The sequence below is a fragment of the Dunckerocampus dactyliophorus genome, chromosome 3 (genome assembly GCF_027744805.1).
Source record: "Dunckerocampus dactyliophorus isolate RoL2022-P2 chromosome 3, RoL_Ddac_1.1, whole genome shotgun sequence".
Classification (NCBI taxonomy): Eukaryota; Metazoa; Chordata; class Actinopteri; order Syngnathiformes; family Syngnathidae; genus Dunckerocampus; species Dunckerocampus dactyliophorus.
This window is the reverse complement of record NC_072821.1, coordinates 3,376,776-3,404,624: the sequence shown is the minus strand read 5'-3', so window position 1 is coordinate 3,404,624 and position 27,849 is coordinate 3,376,776. Positions and strand designations below refer to the sequence as shown.

The 27,849-nt window shown below is 40.4% G+C and overlaps 1 protein-coding gene across 1 annotated transcript in view; it reads left to right on the top strand.

The window, feature by feature from the left end:
* The window catches only part of tox3 (TOX high mobility group box family member 3), a 71,695-nt gene extending 44,662 nt beyond the window's left edge, over positions 1 to 27,033 (top strand). The window contains exons 3-7 of the mRNA XM_054771191.1: positions 6,387 to 6,638; positions 18,853 to 19,116; positions 19,537 to 19,767; positions 20,636 to 20,716; positions 20,800 to 27,033. Coding sequence (XP_054627166.1) covers positions 6,387 to 6,638; positions 18,853 to 19,116; positions 19,537 to 19,767; positions 20,636 to 20,716; positions 20,800 to 21,546 — 1,575 coding nt within the window. The 3' untranslated portion in view covers positions 21,547 to 27,033. The remainder of the gene's footprint in view (positions 1 to 6,386; positions 6,639 to 18,852; positions 19,117 to 19,536; positions 19,768 to 20,635; positions 20,717 to 20,799) is intronic.
* Positions 27,034 to 27,849: the final 816 nt, after the last annotated feature.

Here is a 27,849-nt window from a genome sequence, read left to right as displayed (position 1 = left end):
TTGAAACTGGATCCTTAATCCTGGCTCCATTGATTCTCTGGCAGTAATTACATGCTGCTGCCTTCAACATGTCCTGCTTATTGCATCTGTGAATTGCATTACTACATTTATTGTAAGGCCTGGCTGCTATTGCCTGAAAAAGCTTTTTGTTGCTTTCCCTGAAAGAGGTGCCTGCAGGGAGAAAATCCACAGATAAACATTCACCTTCCTGTTTTTGGTTTGTTTCTGTAAGCTTCTTATTGCTCTTGTGCAATGTGCACACGACATCAGCCAAATGCCAGTTTCTATATCTCTACAGTACTGTTCAGAGTGTGGCTACAGAAAATGGTAAAAAAAAAAAAAAAAAAAAAATCCCAAAGCTGATAGGCTACAAGTTACCCATCTGTCCATTAATACCATTGGCCAGGATCTTTAATTGCGCCCTCTCCAAATAGAGGTGGGGGATATTTCACCTGGCATCCCTTTAGCCTGTATTGACTTTATGTAATGTACATTGTCTGCCATCACTTTAATAGCACTTCTAGTCTCTTCCCATTTGTTCTTCACCACAAAACAAGATAAGCATTAATGGAAAGAGTTAAGAAGACTGTTTACACGCAACCTTTTGAACCAACAACATTTTTTTTTTTCATTTATTTAAAGCTAACAACATTTTTGTAGCCTAAAAATACAAACATGGAATTTTCACACTTTTTTTCTGTCCAGTTAAATATTTTCCCGAAAAACGAGGACATGCCAAGTGTTGAGTCTTTGCAAGCGCTAGTTCATCACAGTCTAAATGGTTTGCATGTATACATTTCTAGACCCCAAGTGAAAATATTGTCTCATACAACGGTACCTTGGTTTTTGTTACTATTTACTACTATATTATGTGTTGCAAAAGTTTTGACGAAAACCAAAACATACAAAAAGCAATGGAAATTTTCCCAAAGGAAATAAATCCAATCAATCTGTTCCGAACACCCAAAATTATTAACAATGATACATTTTATACAGAACGTCCTGGAGAGATCGAATTCAATACTGTTTCTCACCTTCTTTATGAAAGTGCTGGCATTCACAACTTATGTTGGCCCCATGTCGGGTTATTTAACTGAATAAAACATACACAGATAGTGAGCCCGCAACATGTAGGGTGCTTTGTTTGGGCAATTGATTTCACTGAACGATGCAGTACAAGGCAAACACGTATTTTTTAAGTCCAATACTGTACGAAAACAAAGGCAAAATTTGGGCGAAAATTTTCTACGATGGTCAGATCATATGAAAACCTGGGCGTACTAAAAACAAAGTTTGACTGTATTTGGGTCAATACAATATGTATACCAAATCTAACCATTTCTGCTTAAAACCTAATTTTCTAAACATGGAGGACATGTTTAGTGTTCCGTTTGTGCAAGCGTTAGTACCTCACAGTCAAAACAACAATGGCGGAACACAGCGGTGTTGTAGCGTTGTGACATGTAGGCCTAGTATGCATATTATGTCGTTTTCTGTAGTTTTACTAGGTTGTCATCCCAATTTTTCTCGGTTCTTGTCATGTAAATATACCTTGAATGGATCATTACCTTGATGGAAATACATATACCGCATGGACCCGAATGTAAGACAACCCTGAATGGAAGACCACTTGTCTTTTTCAAGCTATTTTAAGATAAAACCAAAGACAAAATTATATAATATTTCTTAGTTGCTGGAAGGTTGACATTGTCATTGATCACCATAACAAATAAAATTCAAATTATAATTTCTACTTTGGTGTTTTCTTACTAGCTAACATCCTTTGAGACAGGCTTTTCCAGTGGGTAACTGCCTCTCGGTCACTGGTGTGTCTATGTAACAGGGAGAGAAGCTGTGACTCACTTTGGGCAGGAGCCGTTTGGTGCCAACTGTTGGTTTGCATGTATAAATCTATAATCACCGAGTATAAGATGACTTGTTTTTTTCTAAGGGTATTTTTTCTAAAAAAAAATACTACTACAGTCTTATATTCAGGTCAGTATGGGTTGTCTACGCCACAGAAAGCTTAACTACCTGAATTCTGTTCCAAACTGGTCTTTTCCGACCACAAACTCAAGCATCTCATACCTTGGACTCTGGTGACTGTCATTGCTCCCATGCCAGCGTCTGTCTGAGCACTTGGCACTCATGAGCTTTTCCACAACCCTTTGAATGGATAACCAGGCCATGATGATGAGAAGAAGAATGGACATTGCATTTCTTCATCTGCGATCACAGCCTTTTCTCTAAGCAGGATTAGCTTGGCTGTGTTTGAAATGACTCGCAGCAACACTGTGACACTCAGCAGGATCTGACACCTCATTCCCCCAAGGATTGTGTCCTTCCTCATGGACAGAAGACATCTTTCATCCTCCTTGTTGCAAATGTGATCTGAATGTCTAAAGGCCTCTGGTGCAGATGTTGATTTGTATCATCATTAACATGCACATCGGTGATACTGGTCATGTTTACATAATCAAATTCCTTGTTGTTCAATAACACTTTACTGGGCAATGAACCTCCATCTATCCATCCATTTTCTTCCGCTTATCCGGGTTGCGTGGACAGCAGTCTCAGTAGGGAAGTCCAGACTTCCCTGCCTCCAGCCATATCTTCCAGTTCCACCGGGAGGACACCAAGGCGTTCCAAGGACAGCTGTGAGATATAGTCCCTTCAGCGTGTCCTAGGTCTGCCCCCGGGCCTTCTCCCGGGTGGGCATGCTCAAAACACCGGGAGGTGTCCGAGAGGCATCCGGACTAGATGCCCGAGCCACCTCAACTGACTCCTCTCGATGTGAAGGAGTAAAAAATACACACCATACTATATAGCTGTTGAAAAATGGTCGCGATGTGAAGGAGCAGCAGCTCTGGGCGGGCGCCTGGGCGAGCTGGTCTTCAGCACCCAAATCTGGTAGTTGGGCAATTAATCTTATTTGGTTAAATTAGTTATATCATGGTACTGATTCTTCAAGGTATATTTACATGACAAGAACCTGGATATTGGGATGACAACCTAATAAAACTACTGAAAACTATGCATGTACAAGCCAAGCCAGTAGTTGGCAATGCGATATATATACAAAATACCACAGTTGAATAATAATAATCATCATAATAATATGACCAGCATCTTTTCTGAGATGTTTAAGTGACATAACTATTGTATTGACCCCAATATAAGACCCGAGACCAGGGGTAGCCAACCAGTCGATCACGATCGACCAGTCGATCTTTGGGACTTTGCCAGTTCATTCCAAAATATTACGCAAAATAAATGTATTATCACGTCAGTGCCCTTGCCACCCGGAGAATGACTAACAGATATGCCAACTAGGTCATGGCCAAGAACAGGGATCTTCGGCTCAAAAAGGTTGGTGACCACTGTCTTCGATTGTCGACCCTACAGATTTAATCATGCAAACCAACAGGTGGCACCAAATTACTTTTGTGCAATTTTCTTCCCATCGCTCACACATTGTTTTCATAAAACATTTGTGTTTTATAATTGTTAAGCCATTGGTCAATGGCTTTTTAAATGCAAAGTCCCGCCTGTGCCCCTGGAAAGCGGTTTTGCTTAATGCCAGCCATGTTTGTCAACCAATTTTGCTCAAATTTATACTCACGCGCATGTCAGTCCCCTAAATGTGTGTACCAAATTCCGTGGTGATTTAGCTACACACTCTAAAGTTACAATGGGTGTTTTGTCAAGCACATTGACCTGTGTAAGAAATTTCAATGTAGACACAGCGGGTGCATGTTTTGTCAAATTTTCACCATTTTATGTGCAGCAGTTCAGCAGTAGAAGAGCTACACGAACAAATAAATGCATTCATGCGAATGTTTTTAAGGACATGATGAGGTTTTACAACTGACACTGTAATTCAAGGTTGTCGCCGTGTGAGAGTTAGAAAAGAGGTGGTGAGCATGTCATGGATTCTCGGTTCTTAAAAAGCAAATGTAGGTGTTTTGGAAAGATTTGAAAAGACGCTCAAGTGCGCCTTCGTGATTATTATGATTGTTTCATTTTTGGGCTTTCAAGCCAATTTTGTCCATGTCAAGAATGTCCTTGAACAGAACAGTCTTGAGTTGCAGTGATTCTGCCTTCCATCAGTTCCCAAATAACTACTTGGCTTATACATGTCGACGGATCATTTCGTGCTGCTTTCCTTTCTCAAAGCTTTTGAAGAACTCACCAGCACCTTTGACACCAGGCTCCTTGGCCCCCGTGCTGCATTCATGTGGACCTGCCATGCGGTCATTGTGAGCATATGAATATACAGGCTCTGCACAGTGTGGCTTAAGGCAAAACAAGACCTAAGTGTGCGAACATTCCCATCTCCGAGAAGGCGCGTAAGCAAATTAAGCGTGTCCGAAAGCTTTAATTCGAACGGCAAGAAGGATTAGGCTGTTTGATGAGCAGATTTAAGGGTGCAAGCGAGGGGGGGAACAAAAAGAAACACTCCTGGCCGGGCGTATTCATCAGTAAAAATGTTCTTTAAAGCTCTGCGACGTGTATTCTCAGCGCACTTCAAGCCAACCATCTTGCATCCCAGAGATTAAGTGGCTTTATCACGCATCCTCTCACTCTCTCGTGATTGCCGCTTGATTTTTTTTTCTTCTGGTCCTCAAAGTGGACGCTATTAGCTTTTAGGAAATGTTACATTTTACAAGCGTATGGTCTCTCTTTAAAGGTCCCATATTATACTAGTTTTCATCCAGTCTCAGAGGTGCCACAATAGTGTAGTGGAAGTGTGCTGGCCAAAATCTAGCCTTGATGTTGGAATTCAGTCAATTTAAAAGCGCTTGTAGTAAGCCCTGCAGGAATATGCTGTTTTGTGTGTATGTAGCTTTAATTCTAATGTGCTGTGTTTGTCCAAACCTGTCTCTGGCTCCAAGAAACGCTATTGTGCTCTTTATTCACATTTTACATTTGTAGCATTATTAGAGACCTCTAGACATGTAGTAACATCCCTATAGTCAGCTTTACGTTTGTATTACCCAATATAGTAGACATAATAAGAGTAAATAAGGCATTTATGACATAAATAAGACTCATGTTCATGTGTTGCTATAAATGTGTTTCCTATGCGAGCTGAGTGGCCGCAAACAGGAAGTGACGCTGGTGGTTCAGAGTTGAGTTTGAGCTTGGCTTGGGTTACAGCCACAAGAGTAGTCCGTGTTTTTATTGGGGATTGTTGTGCCTGTGAGATAATGCAAACCTGCAACAAAAGCATGTTGTTCTGGCGATCAAGTCTGGTATTTGCGTGTTAATAACATTACTGACTAGCGGCCAGCGCAGAATACTACCTATCATACACAGCGTCTTTGAATGCATCTTCTGAATCCCTTATATTTGGATTTTAGTTCATTTTCCCATTATTATTAAAAATGAAATTAAAAAAAAATACATAAAATGTGCTTCAATATGCATGAAGCCGTGAAATTGGAACCACAAAGTGGCAAAGGATGACTATACATATCACATACAATAATATATTATCTATTATTACACAGATTATTATATATTATTTCTATTTATTGTGAAAAATCTTAAAAATTAGATCATCACATTGTTTCATTACTTTATCATTCTTCTATGTATTAAAAAATCACATATGAAATACAGGAAGTGAATAAATGTACTGCAAAAGATTTGAAACGGATGGGTGTAGGATTAAATAAGACTTGCTTCTTCCTACTCCTTTTGGGCACGTGGGTGCAAAACTTACTCACCATCACAATGACAGGAAGTCCAACACGCAGACATGCATGTTTTGGCTTGGTGAAGGGAAAGTGGGCGGGAGACGGTCGCTATAGGCTGGCTGCTGCAATGCGGGCGGAGCTGATCGGTGAAGGGGATTGGCGTTTAAAAGCAAGTATATGTGGATAACCATGCTTTTTCATACTGATTGTTGGCACGATCGATCGGAGCACCCCTAATGCGTGTGCATGTGTGTGAACGCATGCATGCATTGAAATTTCCCGACAATGCCTATCCTTCTGCACGCTAAACTCCTCCATGCTCTCTCACTTCTTCCTTCCTGTCATATGCGATTTGTCCGTTAACATGATCCCTGCTGAGCTCTTACCAAATGCGCTTCTGCCACCTTGTGGCCGTTTTTATGGCTTAAAATTGCTCTAAAGTGAAATGCATTAGTGGAGAGTTGCGTCATCACGTCTTTTCACCTCTCACATAATAAAACGTAAAAGACATGTAAATATGTTTTTGCGAGCGGGCGTTCGGGTTTATAAAAACGTATAACTGCGTCTTTGGTATCGAATGAGATTTGAGTGAGAGGTCAATTTTACATTATAGAGGACCTTTTAAACAAAATTCCTCTTTTTGAATACGTCTCTATATTTCCCCATTTCCTGTGTTTCTTTTAGACATTTCACACCCCAAGTCTAGGCGACGAGGAGTTTGAGATCCCTCCGATCACACCTCCACCTGAAATGGAGTCAGGTCTTGGTCTATCGGATGGAGACTCACCTTTCCCGACAATGCCAGAGCCTCCTGCCCAGCACAGGGGTTCTTTCATCCCTCAGTTCCCTCCTCAGAGCCTGGATCTGCCCTCCATCACCATCTCACGCAACATGATGGACCAGGAAGGGATGACTCTCAGCAATGGACAACCGCTGGTGAGTGCGGCTATGTATGTGGTTTGCATGAAGCTCTTAAATGAGCATGAATAATAATAATGGAATTGATAGCAAGGGTGTCCAAAGCGCAGCCCGGAGGCCATTTGTGTGCCAAAGCTTGTTTTTTTTAATGTACATTTTTAGCTTATTTTCCCCGCCAGAGATGGTGAAACACGTAGCAGCAAGCGATTGGTGTGAGATTGTTGTCTCGGGTTGGAAAAGGTGTTCTTAAATGCCACAGCGGTATCGAAGCAGCGAGGAGGAAAAATGGAAATGTCATCCGGCTGACTGACTTGCTTGTCTTTCAGACCTATTAGATACAAATGGCACATTCACTTTGGACAGAGTGGAACGGAAAGGACAAAAGTATGATTGGCCTGATGATGATATTGAGGTACCGTGTAGAGAGGTTTTCATATGAGTAAATATCAGAAATGTTTTTTTTTCTCTTTAACGTATTTGCTGATTCAAATGCTTCTAATTTCAACAATTTCCCCATAGGAAATCATGTAAATGGAAAACCTTCCTTAAAATGTCCACCCACTGCTTAAAGTAACATTTTAACATTCCCAACCATCATACAAGTGTAAAACTAAGTTAAGAACTGTACAATAAAACTAAATGAAGTAATGCAGTGTTCCCTCACGACACCTTTTGCGGATTCGCTGTTTCCCAGATTTGTTTAAGGTGCCATTTTGCATTTGTTTTTAACACCTTATGTGTTCTGTGTCCTCGTGGTGCATTAGAGCGATCTATCGGTGCTCTGTTGTATGTGTCTGTTATTGTATTTACTACTGCTACCAGTAGAGGGTGTTGTATACTCATGTGAGAGTTGAAGACGTGTGCAGCCTCACCTCGTCTCAGTATGTGCTTACGTGCTTGTACGAGCATATTAGGAACCCACGGTAGACAGTAGCCAGCTAAACATAGAACACAAGGGTCCTTATTGGCTCAGGGAGAACCTGCCCGCTGTGTTCTGTATAGTGATTGGCTGTAGACCATTGTCAATCAATCTCCTTCGGTAATGGTTATTTGTCTATATAATGTGCTCTTATTGTACTAGGCAGCCAGATGCTTTCATCTGTTACCATAAGTTTCATTTCGCTTCTATGGTTATCGTCACAATTTGACATCACTTCTAAAAGTACGCCCTCAAAATAGCCAAAATAATAGCACATTTGTGGAAGTAATCCTTTAGATACTTAGTGAGATTTGCCTGTACTTGAAGGCTGTTTGAACTCTAAGTTTGTTGGACTTTTGAGTAATATTTTCCCATGTTCCACTGTATATATTTACATCCCATTATGCTTTGGACTGCATGCTGCCCATGTTATCATTTGCTTTGAAAAATTTGTGTATGTAACGTGCTCATATTGTATGGCACCGTAAAGACCATTCTCTTCTCTATGGTTATCATCACACTTTTCCATCACTGCTGCTATTAAGCAAAAAAAAAAAAAAAAAACACACACACATGTGAGGTGTTATCCTTTAGATGTTTAGCAAGAGTTCCTGAAGTCTGGCTTGGTGATGGTTTGAACTCCAAGTTTAGTTTGACTTTTGAGTCATATTTTTCCCATGTTCCACTGTATTTATTTACATTCCATACGGAGGGGCAAAGGACTATCAACTTTAACTGCCTCCGTGCTGCGTGGCCTGGCGGGATAATTGCAGCTTTTAAAACATCCACGTTGCGTACAGTAAGCGAGCCCCCACAAGGCTCCTGCCTAAAGAATTTTCATTTCACGGTCAGTTAAGCCTCCTACATCTGGAGGAACCTTGACACAATTACATTCCGGACCGTTCTCACGACTTGCTGGAGGATTAGATTTGATTCCCCGACATTATTCCTCTTTTAAGACCATTTGCATGGCTCATGTGTCTTGATTGGAGTGCGCTTGAGAAAGCGGGTTGTTATCGGCCGGCGCACATTGTGCTCCTTCATTCCCCCTCGTCTTCCAAATGGGATTGATTTCCCCAAAAGTCTTGCGACAATGGTGTCGTCATTCCTTTCACCTGTGTTTTTATCTCCGAGAGGTAACTTTGAAAGGAGATAAGAGCTGTTCTCAGTGATTTACGAGGCAGTGAGAGAGGTGTTTTGTCATTGTTGCCTGCGCTGATAAAGCAATGACAACCTTATATACATGATTACATTCTCTGCTGTTTGTTGTGGCTGCAGGGGAAAACAAATGAGCGCCACAATATGGCAATTACATTTTTCATCAACTTTCCTTCCTGCACTCTTTGGCTGTGCTCACACTTGTGGTTCCGTATGAAAAAGGATTCTTGGTGTGTTTGGCTTTGTGGGCTGTTATTTTGTTGGCCCGTGGCACATTCTAAAAATACAGTTAAACAACAGCAAAAATGGAAAAAAAAAAAAAAAACATCAGTAATTTTATCAGAATAAAGTTGAAATATTAGGACAATAAAGTCATAATATTACGAGAAAAAAATTGTAATCTTATGGGGGAAAAAATCGTAAGACTATTTAGGACAAACATGTCATTTTTAGGAGCATACAGTTGAAATAGTAAAGAAAAAATATGTTATTTTCTGAAGTTGTAATATTATGAGAAACAAAACAAAGAATGAAGTTCAACATTTTGGAAATTAGGTTGGCAAAAAGTTATGATATTAGGAGAATAAAGTCATGATATGAAGAGGAAAAAGTTGCCATTTTGCAAGAATTAAGTCATAATATTTTGAGTAAAACAAAGAAACATAAAGGTGAAATAATAAAGAAAAAAGTTTCTAAAGTGGTAATATTATGAGAGACAAAACAAAACAAAAAATTGAGTTGCAACTTTTGGGAAATTAGGTTGAGAAAAATGTTATGATATCAGGAGGATAAAGTCCTATTATTACGAGAAAAAAGCTGTATAAAATTTGTATAATATATAATATAGCTGCATAATATTTGGAGTACATCAGTTTAACACAAAAATAATGCAGCGATTTGAAGAACGCCAAAAATTGCACGGGCAAAAAAATCACATGTCCCGTTGTGACCTAGGCTTAAGCCAACCACCTACCACCGAAGCTAGCTCCTAGCTCCGAACTACATGTGTGAACGCAGTGGTGCACACCAGACTTGGGATGATCGTGTTCACACTTGACCAAATGAAGCATACTAGCAGAGTAAACATATCAGAGGTCATTTTAACTGAAACAAACACGACAAGTGCGAGTGCTGCCTTCATCACGACCTCATGAGAACCAGTGAAGAGTGGCTAGGCTCATTTGCACAAGCTGCTGCGCTAATTCCTGTGCCGTAATGGGGCGGCGTACGCCTTGCAAATTGTCCACAGATGCAGGGCAAATTTCTCATTATTTATTTCATCTGCTCCCCTAACAAGCTTCTGACTCTTCATTTTTGTCTCCCAGCATGTTCCCTCTCCCTGGTTTGTGATGCTGCCTCAAAAGCAAAATAGCCTCTTCCCTCTTCCCCCACCTTCCCTCCACCACACAGCGAGGGTCTCATCTTATTTCCAAAAACACCTGGTGCCTTTGCTGCATTCTGGGTGTGTCTTGACATGTGCAAGGACGCAGATAAATTGGCTCTGTCTGTCTGTTGTTTTTATTATTGGATGTCAAACATACAGTAGTTGTCTTGTAACACAGGAGATATACCGCCTTACTCCATTTAATATCATGTCCATCCATTTGACCGTGTCCCACGCCGCTTATCCCGTTCAGGGTCAAAAGGACGCTGAAGGCTGTCATCGCTGGCAGTAGCATCATCTTATGTATTTTAAAGCAGGGGTTCCAAAGCACACGTCTTAGAAACCCAATAACACCATCCTTGTAAATACTATACATCTAAAGCCAAATAAAACACGTTTCATCCAAAAACAATGTATGAAACACTCAAAAATGAACACTAATGTAATCAGAGGCCTTTTTTTTAGAAGGACTGTAGTCTTAGTGTAGTTCACTGTGCATGGGTGACAAGCATACTGTGGTATTTCATGTGCAGATTAAGCCAGATACAGTTATCCCATTGTAAATTGTATTTTCAAAGTGTACAAACTTCCAATAAATTCAGAAAAAAAAAATCATAATGAGCGTTGAAGCATTTTTTATTGTAACTATCGTCAGAGTTAGTGCCGGTTGATATCACCAAGCATGTATTCATCCAAGGCTTAAATCATTATTTTATTTTATTTCCCCAATTTTTGTAACAACTATGTTTACTTTATAATTACAATACACAGTGTTCCCTCGTTTATTGTGGGGGATAGGTTTCCAAAATAGCCCCCGATAAGTGAAATCCACAAAGTAGCCAACTTTATTTGTTTACAATGATTGCATATGTTTTAAGGCTGTAAAGCCCCTCACCATACAATTTATACACTTTTCTCAGGCATTAGCATTTTCTCACATTTCTTTCTTGTTTAAACACTCTCAAAGTTCAAATTCCGTTCGAATTTTAATGCTCAACCTCCCAGTTTGGGAGTGACTCACACGTATTTCACTCCGTGCCTCTTCATCCTGGCGCCGCTCAGCTGAAGCATTTGTGTATCCTTGTTAAAACATATTGCTGCTGTCGTCGCATTGTATCCTCCTCCTCGTCGTCCTCCATGAATGTTCAAATTTGAATGATTCATTTACAGTATTCCGTAATTCTACCTTCCTTCAGCACTTGTTGTGCGATCGTTGGATTCCTCTGCCTTTTGGGTGCAGAATGTTTTGTCGACATTTGTTGGCGAGAAAACGTGCAAACATACAGTTCGGAGTCACTGCGATTGACAATGATCTGCATCCAATCAGAACGTAGAACACAACAGGCGGGTTCTCCCTTAGCCAGTCAGGACTCTATATTTAGCCGGCTACTGTGGGTCCCTAATATGCTCGTGCAGGCACATAAACACATACTGAGAGAGGTGGAGGGACGACATCTTTACTCCAGCTGCACACGTCTTCAACCGTCACATGAGTATACAACACCCTCTACTGGTAGCAGTAGTAAATACAATAACAGACACATACAACAGAGCACCGATAGATTGCTCTAATACACCACAAGGACGCACAACGCAATTCGAGTTAATGTGCAGTTTTAAAAAACATGCAAAATCGCACTTAAAAAATTTCCCCCAAACAGCACTTTAAATGAAATTATTTACTATTTATACACCAGTATTGTTCCTTGTCCTTTAAATGTTTCAAATGAAACTTTGCTTTTTCAGTTGTGATTTGGAGTTTTATTATTATTTTATATATATTTCATATATTTATATTATATTGTCAGTGTAGTAGAGTCACTCTTCACCGCACATTGCAGAAAGCATCACATCAAACCTTCCAAGCCGTGAAGCACTGACATGAGCTGTACATCAATTTAACAGAGTGGATTTTTTTTTTTTTCTCCTCCCTTGACGAAGAGCTTGAGTGACACATCGGCTCGGTCAGAAATGAAAGATATTCATGTGGCCGCGCAATACTTGTAATGAAGACTCATGCAGCCTGACCTTCTTGTGTGATTGATTCCGTAATTTACCTTTCGCTGGCATGCCCTCAAAATACAATGAGTGTTTTTAAATACCCATCACGCATCAGGGGGACGAGAGAATGAGAGATTTGTTTTTGAGTTCAGAGGTTAAAGGTGGACACGGTGGATGGAGAGAGAAGCCAGTGTTTGCAAAACACTTCATGCTATTATATCCTTTAACAACATTCACAATTCCATATTTTCTCATTTGGCTTAAGCTGAAAATGAAAAAAGGGATGTGGGAGGTGTGTGTGTGTGTGTGTGTGTGTGTGTGTGTGTGTGTGTGTGTGTGTGTGTGTGTGTGTGTGTGTGTGAAAAAAATAAAAATGATGTAGCCGTTTAGAAGCCGAGTAAAGGAATATGTGCAGAGCGCTGATAAACTATCTTTAATAGGACTGACCTTTCATGCTGGCGAAAGTTACTGTGGGGATTCATGCTCATAATTACCATATAGATGATTTTTAGCCCTCTCCTGCCATGGAACATTTCCAAGAGCTCTGCCATTGATTGAATGGAAATTGAACTTGTTAACATTCTTTTCAGTGCTCTTACAGCTTAGTGCGCCACGCCACTGTTCATAAATTCTCTCGCCTCTCTCTCGCGCTGCCAAAATTCTGATTTTTCAATATATTTGACGGCCGGCCGTGCTTTCGCTGTCATCGCCGATTGGATTGGTATCACCCGGCAAGTGTCATCCAGCTGCTTTATTTGCTAATACTGCACCAGTAACGCACGAAATAAAGCTAGTAATGCATCTGTGTTGCTAACACAAGATTCAGTACTTTTAGTATGTAAATACAGTATGTGGAGTCAAATTAGACATCCAATTGCCAAGAGAGCTCAAGTACCAAACTTTCTGACTTGCGGGCCACATTGGGTTAAAAAATATGACGGTGGGCCCGTCTATGTATAGGTGGCATCAAGCAGAACGACACACGTGCTCACGGTGCAACGAAACGAAAACAACACATCCATAGCAAGTTAACGCATCACATACTGTAAATCAACAACTAAGATCTAAACGTAACACAATTTAAAACTGTTATTTCCAAATGCCCGCAAGACATGCTGGGTAGTCCGGCTGAAACAAGAATATCAACTATGAACAATAAAACATTGGTTATCAGGAGTATGTTAAATCCTCCTTGTTTACTTCTCTGACGACCCCCTCAACATATCTTGCAATCTAGCAAAAATGCGACAAAAACGGCAAAATATTGGGAGAAGGAGTACCACAACCTACCCAGCATGCCTTGCGGCGGGAATATACGGGTGTTTTTCTGGTAGGGGTGTTGCGTGTAGATATTTGTTTGTATGCCCACATGGTGCAGTAGGTAGGTTGTGTGTGTTGACGTGTTGTGTTGTTTGGATGGCTATTTTGTACAAGCTACAAATTGCGTTTCACTATTTTGGCAACTCAAGTGGGCCACAATAGCACTGCAAGTCATACGCTTTCCATGTTAAAGGTTTACAAAAAGGAATTTGTAAATGTCCCGTGGGCCTGATGTGGCCCGCGGGCCACGGTTTGCCCACCCCTGCACTATACTAATGTCAGCCAGTCTAAAAAGATGTATTCATATTATTATATTGTAATATTATGTGTGCGCCATTGCACAAGTGAAACCATTTCAAGTGACTAATTGTAAATTTTGCTAAGCACGCTAGAAATAAACTGTGACTACAACAATGTTGACGCTGAACAATGCTGAAGGAAATAATACAAAGTGAATGAGCATCTATTGATTAGATAGATTCCAGCTCACACACACACAGGAGAGCACATCTGGGCGGCTGCGAGCTCCAGATAAGGACTTATTTGCAGATTTACGATGACTATCAAAATATCTCGGGCGACTGCCGACAATACCACAATCAAAATGTAAATGAGGTGGTAGCGAGAGTAACAGCTTAGCATTCACTCTCACTCAAGGCAACAAGATGATTCTTTGACAAGTGAGTCATTATTGGCTGTTATCTTTACGCATTGATTCCAATCAAACACCCTCCTGCAAAATGGCTGAGGCACCTTTTTGTTGTTGCTACGATCAGTGTGGACAAATACAACAGGCGGAAACACAGTGGAACATCCAAAATCAATTATTATTAATGTTAGAACTATATTAATGCAGAGAAACTGTCCACTCACCGTTGTGGAGCGGCACTGGAACACTAATGTCCAGAAATGACGCAGTGGTGTACATAATGTAATAGCATATTTTAGCTAGGAAACCTTCATTTGTAGGTTTTTATAATAATGTTAAACCATAATAATGCAAAAAGTTTCATAGCTTCCCAGAACAGAAACACATGACATTGAGGAGTGCACACTGGAACGCTAATGGCCGAAAATGATGAAATCTCTGTATAATTTAACTTTTTCTTTTAGCTGGAAAGCTTTTAGTGATACATTTTTAGAATAATAATGAACAATAGTAATGCAAAAAAACATCTTAAGTTGCATAGCTTCCAGAACAGAAACACAACATTGTGGAGCGCACACTGGAAAACGCTATTGGCTAAAAAATGATGCAGTTTCTACAGAACATAACATAAATGTGTAGCATTTATTTGTACATTGTTACAGTAGTGTTAAATAACATTAATGCAGACAAACGGTGGGACTTAATAAGTTGCAGAGCTTCTCAGAACATAAACACTGGCCACACAACATGGTGGAGCGGACACTGCAATGCAAAGGACCGGAAACGACACAATATCATCTTTAATACTCTGTACACCTGAATTTGTTTCTAACATGCAGTAATCTGGCAGTCACTTTGGAGTAAGTGGCATTTTTGTCTTTTTCGGTGGACAACCACTACTTGCTAAAAATAAATTAAACAACAGGCACACTAGGCGGAGCTAAAAATTTGACTACACAACATTGTGGAGTGTTTTTTTTTAAAATCAGGAAGCTTTTATTTGCCCATTTTTTAACAATATTAAATTGATGAAGACTATGTGGAAGTAATAATTAGCTTAGCTGAACATTGTGGAGCAACACTGAAACACTAATGGCTGGAAATGACACCATTAATTAACACATTCAATCCCAGCCATTTCTCAAAAGACAACTCCTTCTGTACCGGCCATTTTAGACGATTTTGACAGATTTTTCAAGAAACACGATATTGTTTTTCTATTACTTCTATGGCTATAAAAACATGAAACCTACCGAAAGAAATCATCAGAAAAAAAAAATGTTGTACCCCTTTCCGTTCTTTAGTAATCAGCAGTAGAACATAGCTAAGATTCAGGAAAATCTCAGTTCCCAACTAAAATAGGGAGAAAACCAGCTTTTTGTGAAAAGATAACTTTCACTTTGACACTTTTTTTTTTTTGCTTTTGTGACAGCTCAAATATCTAAACAACTATACCACAACATAAACAACATATAAAAGGGTTGTTTTACATCAAAATAAAAATTTATGTGCAAATATAACACCATGGACAGTTTACAATTTCAACATTTGGAACTAAACTGTATGTGTGTGTGTGTGTGCATGCATTAAAATTTCCGTACGATGCGTAACTTTCTGCACGCTACACTCCATGCTCTTCCACTTCCTTCTTGCTGTCGAGTGTGTTTATACATGCAAAAGATCTATGCCGAGCTCTTATCAAATGCACCTCTGCCGCCTTGTGGCCGTTTTTATGGCTTAAAACTGCTCTGAAAGTGGCGTCCGTGAGTGTGCAGTTGCATCATCACCTCTTTTCGCCTCTCGCACAAAAAAACGACGTACAAATATGTCTTTAGGAATACGCCTCTGGTATTGAATGAGTTAAGTAACAACATGCAGTGACCTAAGAGAGTTGCTCTACTAAAGAGCTACAGTATATTTTTCAAAAACCTGCGCCAAAATTGCCAATTATCAGCAATGCATACTAAAAAAACAACAAAAACAACATCATGCTCAAGGAGCATTATGAGCAAATCAGCATATACCAAACAAATGGCAAAATGTGCCGTACAGATGGCCTAGACTAATGAGCTCAGCGTGCATCTTTTTGTTTTTTTTTTTACTGCAAGCAATCATGTTTTCAGTAACGACAAAAGCATGGAAGCCAGACGGATATGTAAATTGTCATTGGGCAGAAAGCAAACCATTTTTTTCCATCCACCTTGACTCTGTCACTCCACAGATTGTATTCATGATACAAGAGACAAGTGGACAGCACATCCAATATGTCTCCACCTTTAAAGGGTGTTACAATATTCTTCCAAGGCGCGTTCAATAAAGCCTCATGCGTTGGTTTATGATGTGTTGATTTAGGGGAAGATTGAGTTTGTGCCTCAGAATAGCAGATGGATTCACACACAGTGTGCGTTCACATCTCCTCCTCCGTTCCATGTTTGCTCTCTGATCAGTTGGATCTCTCGGGAGCCCTACAATTTCATCCCAGATGCAATCAGTGCAAATCAATGTACACATGCACCTTCCCGAACACTCCTTCAACAACCAGTTGTTCCTTCCAGAAGTTGTTCAAGAGCAAGCTGTACCTTGTGAAAGACTTTGAGCTGTCTTTGAAGACTCTTTCAAGGAGCGAATTCTTTCTTCAAGACTGTTAGAAGCTCCTATGAAGGTTTTTTCCAGAACTGAAAGTTCCTTCAAGAAGAGTCGTTCAAGAACAAGTTGGTCCTTCCCGAAGACAGTGATGTTTCTTTTGAAATCTCCTTCAAGAAGTTCCCTAAGACAACTCTTCAGGAATTGCATTTTAATTCGACAATACTTTTATTTCCTGCAAAAATGTGTTTCCAAGACTTTCAGGAAGCACATTTACATTGCAGAACCCTTTTGTTCCTTTTGAACAACCACATGTACTTTCCACAAGACTTAACTTTCAAGAAGACACATGTTGCTTCAGATAGACGACTCTTTTAGGAATCACATTTTGCATGTAGTTGCATTCCATTAGAAATCAACCACATTTTCCTTCTGGAGCCGTTTCTTTCTTTTGAAACCAAATCTTTGTTAACTCTGAGTTGTCATTTTCAAAGACATTCAGAGGTTCCTTTTGAAAGTTCTTTCAAGGACCAAATGTTGCTTTTTGAGGACTGGTAAAGGACCTGCATGTCCCCACTAGGGGACTCAATAAAGAACCACATTTTCTTTTTATAAGATGTCTTTTTTTTAACCTATTCTTCACTCCATAAGACTCTTTTGAGGAGCCAAATGCCCCTTCGCAAAGACTCTTTAAAGAACCATTTTGTGCTGCCAATAAACCACCTTTCAAAAACATTCAGTGTGAATCCCACTTGAAGATACTTTTTTGGGAAATTGACTTTCACTTGTATTGCGCTTTTCTACCGTCAAGGTATTCAGGGCGCTTTGACACTGTTACTACATTTACGTACTGGTGACGCAGCATCAGGAGCAACTGGGGGTTCAGTATTTTGCCCAAGGATACTTTGACATGGTCATGGCAGGACTGTGGATCGAACCAGCAACCTTCAGGTTGGGAGACGACCACTCTACCTCTTCTTAAGAACCAAATATTGCCTTTAGAAGACTCTTTCACAAAATCGAAAGGTACTTCAGGTTGACTTTTGCAAGATGCAAGTGTTATACTTGCGAGAACAGTGGTGAGGAAGCTTTCTAAACCCAAGGTGCCTGTTCTCGACTGTGAACCTAGACGAGATCTACCGCCCCGTGTATGAAATTTTGTAGAAAGGTGTTTTAAATGTGATACATACTATTTAAAGATAAAGGTTTGTGTAATAAATGGTTGTTGGTGTCAAAATTGTGCTCTATTGGCGGGTGCTGGCACCTCCGGCCGGGCTTTGGGGGCCGAGCTCAGGGCTTGGTACGTGCTTGGAGTGCGGCGAGGTCTATGGGTGGGTTCAGTGGTCAAAATGCATGTCTGATGGTCACCCTGCGGAAGGGGAGGGCACTGGTGTGATAATGCATTTATTTTTGCTAATATTTGTGTAATTGTAGCGTAGAGGAAGGACTTCATGTGATTTGAGTAAATTTGTTAGAGCACCTCGTCCACAGCCAGACACAATGCAACACTTAATGGGCTTTACACAGGTTTTCATTCAGCTGGCTGATTTGACATTGCTAAAATGTCTGATGTATTGTCTGGTATCTTTTATCAGCGACACAACATATACAGTACATGCATTTCAACAGCAGCCGTCTGGATGGCTCCAATGCGCCATTGGTCCATAAAGGGATAATAATTATAAAGGGGTGACAGCCAAAGTCCTTGTGCCTAAATAAACCTTTTGGAAATTGATGCGTTATCATAGAGAGAGACTTTTCACTGTGTTGCAGTAGATGATATTAGCCCCAAAGGCAGCCATGCTACGTAAAAACTCCAGGACTTTAAGTCTGTGTGTTTGCATCGTGCAGTCAGCATTGGTGGATGGTGGAGGTGGATTCATATAAACTGTAGTCAAGGTAGTCGCAGTCTTTTCCTGAATGTTACAAATGTTTATACAAAAGCAGATTGCAAATGGGTCAAGTGAGCGATTGCATGTGTGTGCGTGATGTCTCAGTGGCTTGAGTCACTATAATTCACCATGGCTTGCAATCAAGACATTTATAAGCCGGCCATCGTGACGCTTGATCTGCCACCCAACAATCAACATGAGCCATTTCCTCTTAAAAAGACACGCAGCCTTCATACCAGTGCAACACCCAAGTTGGCATGAAAGCGTTGGATCAGTAGGACATTAGCATATTAACATTGTCTCACACTTTGGTGTCATTCTGACAGAACGTCGGACCGGGCCATCTTCGCCAGTACACAGCAAACCCGGCCATGCTGATGAAGTCCATTGCCAACATGAGCAGCCCCAACGGGATGATCTCTCGGAGTCAGCTGACCACCATCAATCAGTCGCATCTCAACGCGCAGCTCAACCTGAGCATGGGCGGACACAACATCGCCCACACTTCGCCGTCGCCACCGGCCAGCAAGTCGGCCACACCTTCTCCCTCCAGCTCCATCAACGAAGACGACCAGGAGGACAGCCACAGGGTGAGGAAATAGTCCAGTGTTGTGCACACGAGGGAAAATAAAATTTGATCCCCTGCTGATTTTGTACAAGTACTGTAAGTGTACCTTTCTCACCAAACTTCCTGCTGATGGCTTTGTAGCCAATTCCAGTCGTGTGTAAGTCCACAATCTTGTCCCTGAGGTCCTTTTGACAACTCTTTGGTCTTGCCCATAGTGGTGGAGAGTTTAAATGGCTAAGAGAGTTTCTGTGTTCCTATGCATTATTTATTTTTCTGGATTTTCCATTCCAGTCTCTCTCAGTTACAATAAACCTACCATATAAATGCTGGACTGTTTATCTTTGGGGGTAAGCTTACAAAGTCAGCAGGGTATCAAATACTTGCGTCAGTAGCATCAATTTTGCGGCATTTCTACAAATATGTCCATCGTCCATCCTTTCAGGTGGTCGGTGAAAAGCGACCAGCGCCCGTAGATCCCACGAAAAAGCCCAAGACTCCCAAAAAGAAGAAGAAGAAAGATCCAAACGAGCCCCAGAAGCCGGTGTCGGCTTACGCGCTGTTCTTCCGAGACACGCAGGCCGCCATCAAGGGCCAGAACCCCAACGCCACCTTTGGGGAAGTGTCCAAGATCGTGGCGTCCATGTGGGATGGTCTCGGGGAGGAGCAGAAGCAGGTACGTGGCGTACATTGTGACCAGGATGTAGAAAGTGAAGATCTTGAGTTGAATAGAGTATCGTTGATTTTCGAGCTGCGTAACTTGATGAGCTAGAGCCTGCGGACCACCAGTGGTGCACGTTTCACAGTTTGAGAATGATTTACGTGAATAACATGGAGCAAGAGTGGTAGTTATCCCATACTAGCGTCTCTTACTTGCTAATAGACGGAAGACCGAACGGAACAGTCCACGGTACTGTTGTAATCGTAACATTATGATCATGACAATTAGGGCTGCAGCTAACAGTTATTTTCTTCGTCGGTTAAACTGAAGCTTGTTGTTTTGATTAATGGAATAATCGGTTGTGCCCCCGATGGACAAACCAATATGAACCAAACACAAACAGTCTGCAACATACCAGAAAAGAGGCAAACATGTCAACCACTGTTTTCCAACTAAAGATGATTTTAATCACCGATTAATCAGTCAATTATTTTTTTCAGTTAATCGATTAATCAGATTAAACATAACCCACATTTTTAATTTCCTCCTCTTTATTCTGACTGACGGTCAGCTGGCGGAGCTCAAAGCTTTATTTTATGATTTGTAGTGAAGCCTGCTTATTTATTTATTTTTCTACTTAGCTGTTCTTTGTGAAATGGTGGTCCCATACAGGACGGGCACATCTAGCTAGGGGCGGATCAGAGGCAGTGTCATGTATCAGGATGTTCCTTCACGATATCAGGAAAAGACACGGCTTCAAAAGCGAGCAAACAAGTGAAAGGGAGATTTCAGTCACGTTTTGTGCTTATAAACACGCTCTCGGGACTCATACTAGTGTCAGAACATCATTAAAAACTTTCACACTCTTTTTAACACGTTGCAGGTGTATAAAAGCAAAACGGAAGCAGCCAAGAAAGAATATTTGAAGGCCCTGGCAGCGTATCGTGCTAGCCTGGTTTCCAAGGTGAGACACCTCCCCGTTTATCATCCGAAAATATTTATTCGCAGAGTGAAAATGAGTTTCTAAATGTTCGTGCTTTGATTTAGGCGGCGGCGGAATCAGCAGAGGCGCAGACGATTCGATCCGTGCAGCAGACCCTGGCCTCCACCAGCCTCTCCCCAGGCCTGGTGCTGCCCTCGCCCCTCAACCAGCACCCCTCCATGCCCTCAGCTTCCCAGGCTCTCCAACAAGCTCTCCCCAGGGCCATCGCCCCCAAACCCTTACAGATGAGACTAGGGGGCAGCCAGATAGTCACCTCGGTCACCGTTTCCCACCAGAACATGCCCACCGGGATGCCGCCGCAGATGCTCGGCCAGATGGGCGGGTCCATGGTGGCGGGGGCTCAGTCGACGGCAGTGTCGCAGATGAGCCCGCCCATGCAGCAGCAGCAGCAGCAGCATGCCATGCAGCATCAGATGCACCTCCAGCACCATCAGATGCAGCAGCAGCAGATGCATCACCAGCAGATCCAGCAGCAGATGCAGCATCAGCACTTCCAGCATCACCTCCAGCAGCAGCTGCAGCAGCACCACATGCAGCAGCAGCAGCAGCAGCAGCAGATGCAAATGCAGCACATGCAGATGCAGCATCACATGCATCAGCAGCAAATCCAACATCTCCAGCAATCCCAGTGTTCCCCACCGCAGCACTCCCCCGGTACGCCCCATTCCGCCGCGTCGCTCGGAAGCCCCCAGCCGGCCCCCCAGCAGCAGCAGCAGCAGCATCAGCAGCAGCAGCACCCCTCCCAGATCCAGGCCCACGCCCAGGTCCTCTCGCAAGTCAGCATTTTCTGAGCCAAAATCCTTCGTCAAAGAACAGTAACATTTTTTTAAAAAGCAGCATTTCCAGGTTGCTTTTTCCAACGTTGCACTTAAGAAGTGTGTCAGAATGTTATACAAAGAACTCCGAGTGTCCATTGTTCTAGACGGATATGTACAGAGGGGTGGGGGTTCGTCCGAGCGAGGACGCTGTTTACTTACGTAATTGTGACGTCTTTCAGTTGTCAACGGAAGCTGATCGCCACGTATCTGTCGATGTTTTATTTAACGATAAAGCTTTATTTAAAAAAGAAACAAAAAAAGCACGGACTTTAACTGGACGGATGGACGAGTCATCGAGTGACGTTCAAAGACGAAGACGAATCATTGTGAATCATTTACGTCACCACGTCGTCACAAGTGTAGCTGTAATCTGCTGTACCTGTTTTGTAGAGGCGGGGCTCGCTGCGCCGACCGCACATGTCCTCTTTCAACCATTCAATTATGTTTTTTGTCTAACAAAGCTGGGGCGGGGGGGAATATTTTATGGTTCATTTCTCAAGACAAACGCTTTGGAAAGTCGTGTATTTTTAGCGCAAAAAAAAATAAAAATTCAAATAATAATAATAATAATAATAATAAAGCAGAGCCAAGTCTGCTGCACTGCCAAAGCCAACTAAAACAAAGAAAAAAGAAAAAAAGAGGCATTGGAGGTATTTTTTGCCAGCTGTACAGAAGTAACCCAAAAGAAAGGAGGGTAAAAAAAAAGAAATGTTGTACATTTTTCATATCACTTGTTGTAAAGTTTTAATATGTGAGGCTTTAATGAAAACATAGTTAAAAACATGACCTGTGGATTGCTATATATATCACATAGTGCATTTTCCTGCTCTTTTTCTACTTTTTTTATGAGTTCCAATAGCAACAATCACGCTTTTCTTTGTATCCAAGTCGCCATACGGGAGTAGAGTCAGCAGCGACATTCCACATCACTAATATGACGGTAGCCATAATTTTGTATGAAGTATTATATATTTCTGTGTGTTCAGAATTATTAAACTATCAATGGCAAAATATTTATTATTTCAAGGGAGACTTTTTTTTTTGTTGGTTTCGGAAGTTATTCCGCCTTTTATCTTATTGTTAGCTACTGAAAATAAACACACTGATGAACGTGAACGCAGCCAAGTTCTTCATTCATTCATGCGTTTCCTACGGAGACCTTTGCTGTCATCTACAACGCAAAGCTAACATGGATGCCGAGAAATTGGGTTCAGTTTCGATGTTGTTTACACTGAACGGCAAGAAAAGACAAGCGGGAAAAATGTCAGCTTTTACAAAACGTGTGAAGAAGCAGCAAGCAAGAACGTTGTCCAAACAACAGCGTTCACCGGGGGGTGGGCGATACTGTAAATGTTGGTGTCGATCCGATACCGAGTAACACCGCTGTATTGCTGATACTGATGCTTTTTACTTGAAAATGTTTAATATCATCGTATGAGCGAGTATCAGGGCCACATTGAAGCACATAATAATCTGAGATTTTGAGAATAAAGTTAGCACGTCTAGCGCTTCTCATTTCCGCGATGGCAGATAATATTACGACTTTATTCTCGTGAATTTACGACTTTATTACCAGAAAATTCTGAGAAAAAAGTTGTAAATTTACGAGAAAAAAAGTCATAAAATTACGAGAGTAGAGTCGTAAATTTCATAGAATAAAGTAAATTTCCAAGAAAAAAGTAGTAAATTCACGAGAAAAAAGTCGTACATTTATGAGAAAAAAAAGACAAAAATCGTAAATTTAGGACTTTTTTCTCAAAATTTACAAATTCTAGGTCGTAAACGACTTTTTTTCTCATAAATTTACGACTTTATTCTCAAAAAAATGTTGTACATTTAAGAGGAAAAAGTCGTAATATTATATAAATTCGTACATTCATGAGGATAAACTCGTAAATTTGCGATAAAAAAAGCCGGAATATTAGGAGAATAACATAAATTTACGAGAATACAAGTTGTAAATTCACGAGAATAAAGTTGGAAATTTATGAGAAAAACTCGTGAATTTACGTCTTGTATTCTCGTGAATACATTACTATTTCGTTGAAGAGAGTTTGTTGAAAAAGAAAAGTCATATATTCTAAATCGCACCCCAAATGGATCTATAACCATGTCAAATGATTAGTCCTAGCCGAAAAGTATTTTGCACGCCCATTTTTTCCAACTTCATCTTTTATTGGATGGACTTTTATTGGATGAGGGAGCTGACTCACAGAGGTTTGTCACAAAGCTGAACGATATTGTTGGTCATGCTGTGGAACAAAAAAAGTAATTCAGCAACGCTTTGGTTGCATTCTTTTTAATTCATGTTAATTCATTCTAATTCATGTTTGTAACAAAAGGCACGAATGTGGATGGGGACATCCCACGTGCAAACGGCGCTGACGTGCATCTTGTAAGGCAGTAACCGTAGTGTCCTGGTTTGAGTCCTTGCTCCGACTAGCTGTTGGGCATTAGTGAGTGTGAGTGCCATGCAATGCTGAAGATGCTCCTTGATGCATACTTACAGCTTTTCTCTTGAGGTATGTTTCAAGTTAGCTATGCTTGATGACTGAAAACGCGGTGTTACGCATGCCAAGCCACTAGTTGGCGACGAGGTTCTATCCAGAAACACTCCCTGCATGCTTAGCACCCGCTTATCCTTCCGGGTCTCATCCATGAGTGTCTTCATCAGTAAACAGGTGAGTGTTTATTGCGTTTTTGCTGGATAAGGCTACAGCATATTAGCGCAAATGCTACAACAGCACTGTGGTCCTCTGTTCTTCTTGTAGTCGTGATGCTAACATGCATTTAGACAGAACACACAACCAAACACTGTGATCACACAACAGCAAATCAGTCACATGGTCAGCATGTTAACGCTACTTGTCTTAATCATAATAAAACACTCATCCTCCTCTTCTTCCCTAGAAATGCATCAGCCCTCTTCTTACTGCCTTCAAAATAGCTTCATTTCCAAGATGTCCCCAAGGCTTGGAGGAGGGGGCTCGCTTGGATAATGCAGCGAATGGGGGTGGGAAGGCAGGCAAACAATAATTATCATATCTTCACAATAGGCTGCCCAGAAAGGGCCTGTTTTTTGGTGTTTTTTTACTTCTTTCAATGCAGCTGAGACTATTTAAACAGCGACTACTGTTGGACGAATTGGTTCCGTTTGTTTTCAGTGCGTTTGCATTGGGAATGCAATTCAATTCTTTCGCAGTGATTGATTGATTGATTTATTTTGCAACATCCGTCCCACCAGTGGATATATTACTCGAAAAGGCTTGTGTTTCATTCAAATTGTTTACTGAACAAAATAAACACAAAAAATATCCATCCATCCATCCATCCATTTTCTATACCGCTTGTGCGACGGGGGCATGCTGGAGCCTATCCCAGCTGACTTTGGGCGACAGGCGGGGTACACCCTGGACTGGTCCAAAAAAATATATAATGCAAATATTAAATAATCATATACATACAATTATAAAAGTCATTTGTATTATTCATGAAAAATACATTGAGAAATATACGGCAAGACAAATAATTATATATGATGAGTATTATTCTAAAATTCATTTGCATATGTAACATAATTTATGAAAAATATTTGATTAATTGTGAGGATATTGTTTGAAAATGCCTTTGTAGAATGCAAAGGTCATAAAGGAGGTAATTATATAATATAAATGCACATTATAATGAAACTTACAATTTAGTTTTAAAAAATACATTTAAAAATATATCACAATAAAAAGACTAAATCAATAATTATGTAATATCATTGCTTGTTATTATAAAATGAATTTGCAGGTATGGAAAAAATATGTGATTTATTGTGACGGCATTATTATAAAATACCTTTGTGTAAATCAAATTGTTTATTGCAAAAAATTATAATATGAAGAGTAAATCATCATAATATAATTGCATATTATAAAAATAATTCAAATAAGGAAACGTGTCCATGAAAAGAATGAATACAAAATATAGCATATAATGTAATATATATAACTGTAAATAATAGTTATAAATACAGCTTATAAATATCACAAAATACCCATGGAATATACTTCATATGATTGTAAAATGTAAGTGAATGCATTTAAATATGCAAGTAAGCACATATACTGTATAATAGAAGAGAATATGATGTACAAGTCATATTATTCATGAAAGAATGTGTGAATAATTGCAAGACGCGTCCTCGCTTGGCAGCAAGCAAACAAGCAAATAAGCAAACAAGCAAATAAGCGTCAGCAGCAGCACTCTTTAAAGTCCTTATGATGAGGTGAAAATTAAAAGCGGCGATTGGCATCCATGAGTTGAATGTCAATGCAAGGCAGAGAGAGAGAGAGTATAAGAGGCTTCGGTGTCCATGACAACCAAACACACGCTTTAAAAACACCCCATAATGAGCCTCGGGGAAATGGCTGTTATTATTCTGAACAGCTTCGCAGCCCAGCGCATTAATAATGCATGGAGCTCCTTGTTATTCCATAAGCCCTCATCGTGCTGTGGTCACCGCTTGGACAAATATCTCACAGCGAGCCGTGATACCAAAAAAAAAAAAAAAAAAAAAGGTTAACGCTATTTTCAAAACGTGACACACGTCATTTGGTTGCACGATAAATTTACAGGACTTGGATTTCTCCCGCTTGATTCGTATTTGTTCGTTGTGATGCAAACACCCGCCAAGCCGGTGGCCATCTTCTATCTGGAAATAAACACCTGACCTCAAATAAATGCCTCCTGTGACGCCTGATGCCACCATGTGGGAGACACTTTTACCTAATTTAACAGTGCTGCTAAAAAAAAGTATAATATTCATAAAAAATAATGATGATGATTTGTATTAGTTTATTTTTATGTGCACTGGCCGTAAAAACTAAATTGTGACGTATTCGATCGGCCCATTTTTCTCATGATTATATTGGTAAATGATCACAATATATTGGCTTATTAACATAACACAATTTAGAACAGATATTACATAAATATACAATATTTTATCATATACATTGTGGCATTTTTAAAATTATTATTGCCATGAAGTATCATTTTTTTGGGGGCAAAAATTTGGATGTGTATCTTTATTGTTCATGTATTTTATTTTTTATTCCCACAAATAGTGTTTCTCACGCAAGCTCGTATACTGTACTTATAATTCCATATATAGCCACATATTTCTATATAATATATTAAAAATGCATTCGTATATTCTGTATTAATACAGGATAATATGTAAATATATTATTATTATTATTATTATTATTATTCAAATGCATTTGTACAAAAAAGATCATCTTGCTTCTAAGCAACTCATTTAAATCTTGATAAATTCATTTTGTGAAAATGCAATTTATTTCATGGTATTGGTAAATAGTAGAATATACCAATTAGAATGAATTAATTTTCAAGATATCATTCTAACATGCCCGTGTATAATATAAAGATTATAAAGATAAAAAATATATACTTTATAAATGCATATTACAACATTCATTTGTCTAAGAAATATTTATAAAACAACACATATATCATAAAATATCAGAGTATTGTTGGTGTCATACTGTAATGTATTACTTTATGAGTAAACTCCTTATCTTGAATAAAAGCCTCGTTTTCTCTCTCCACTTGAGTAACTATTGGCCCCCAGTCACCATGTGATGACATACAGCATGTCATGTTTCACTAATGTAATCACAGGGTGACCTAATTGAGCCCCCCTCCCCCTCCTACACTGAGGTGCTTCCCCGTGCAAGAGAGTGACTGCAGAGTCAGACGTGCAGGCAAAAGGGGATTGTCCATTTTAATGATTTATTTGCCTCTTTTGTCCTTTTCCCGTCCATCGCACATGCACAATGCGGGCGCCACAAAGGCCCTGCTGACACTGACCATCTGACCACGAGGCCCACGCCGACCTGCCGCTATGCCCTCTCACGGAACTCCTCTACATTGCAAACTCAGCTCTTTTAGGGGCTGGGGGCGCGGGAGGGAAGCGGTGCAAAACGCTGAACCAGGCTGTCCCGCCAGCATCAGGCATCTATTAGGTGTATTTCAACACGTGACTGACAGGTGTGTTGTCCTATTATATTGCTTATTCAATCAATCAATAGCACTGAATGTCTATGCTCAGTTTCAGATTGAGTAGGACAGGCTTTGCCTGTGTAGATTGCATTTAGAGGTGAAAGCAACATGAAAACCAGAGCATTGTCTATGGGTGAAAAACTGATGGAAAATCAACCAAGCCAGAGTGCAAACATTGCGCATATGACAACCATTTGGAATGTC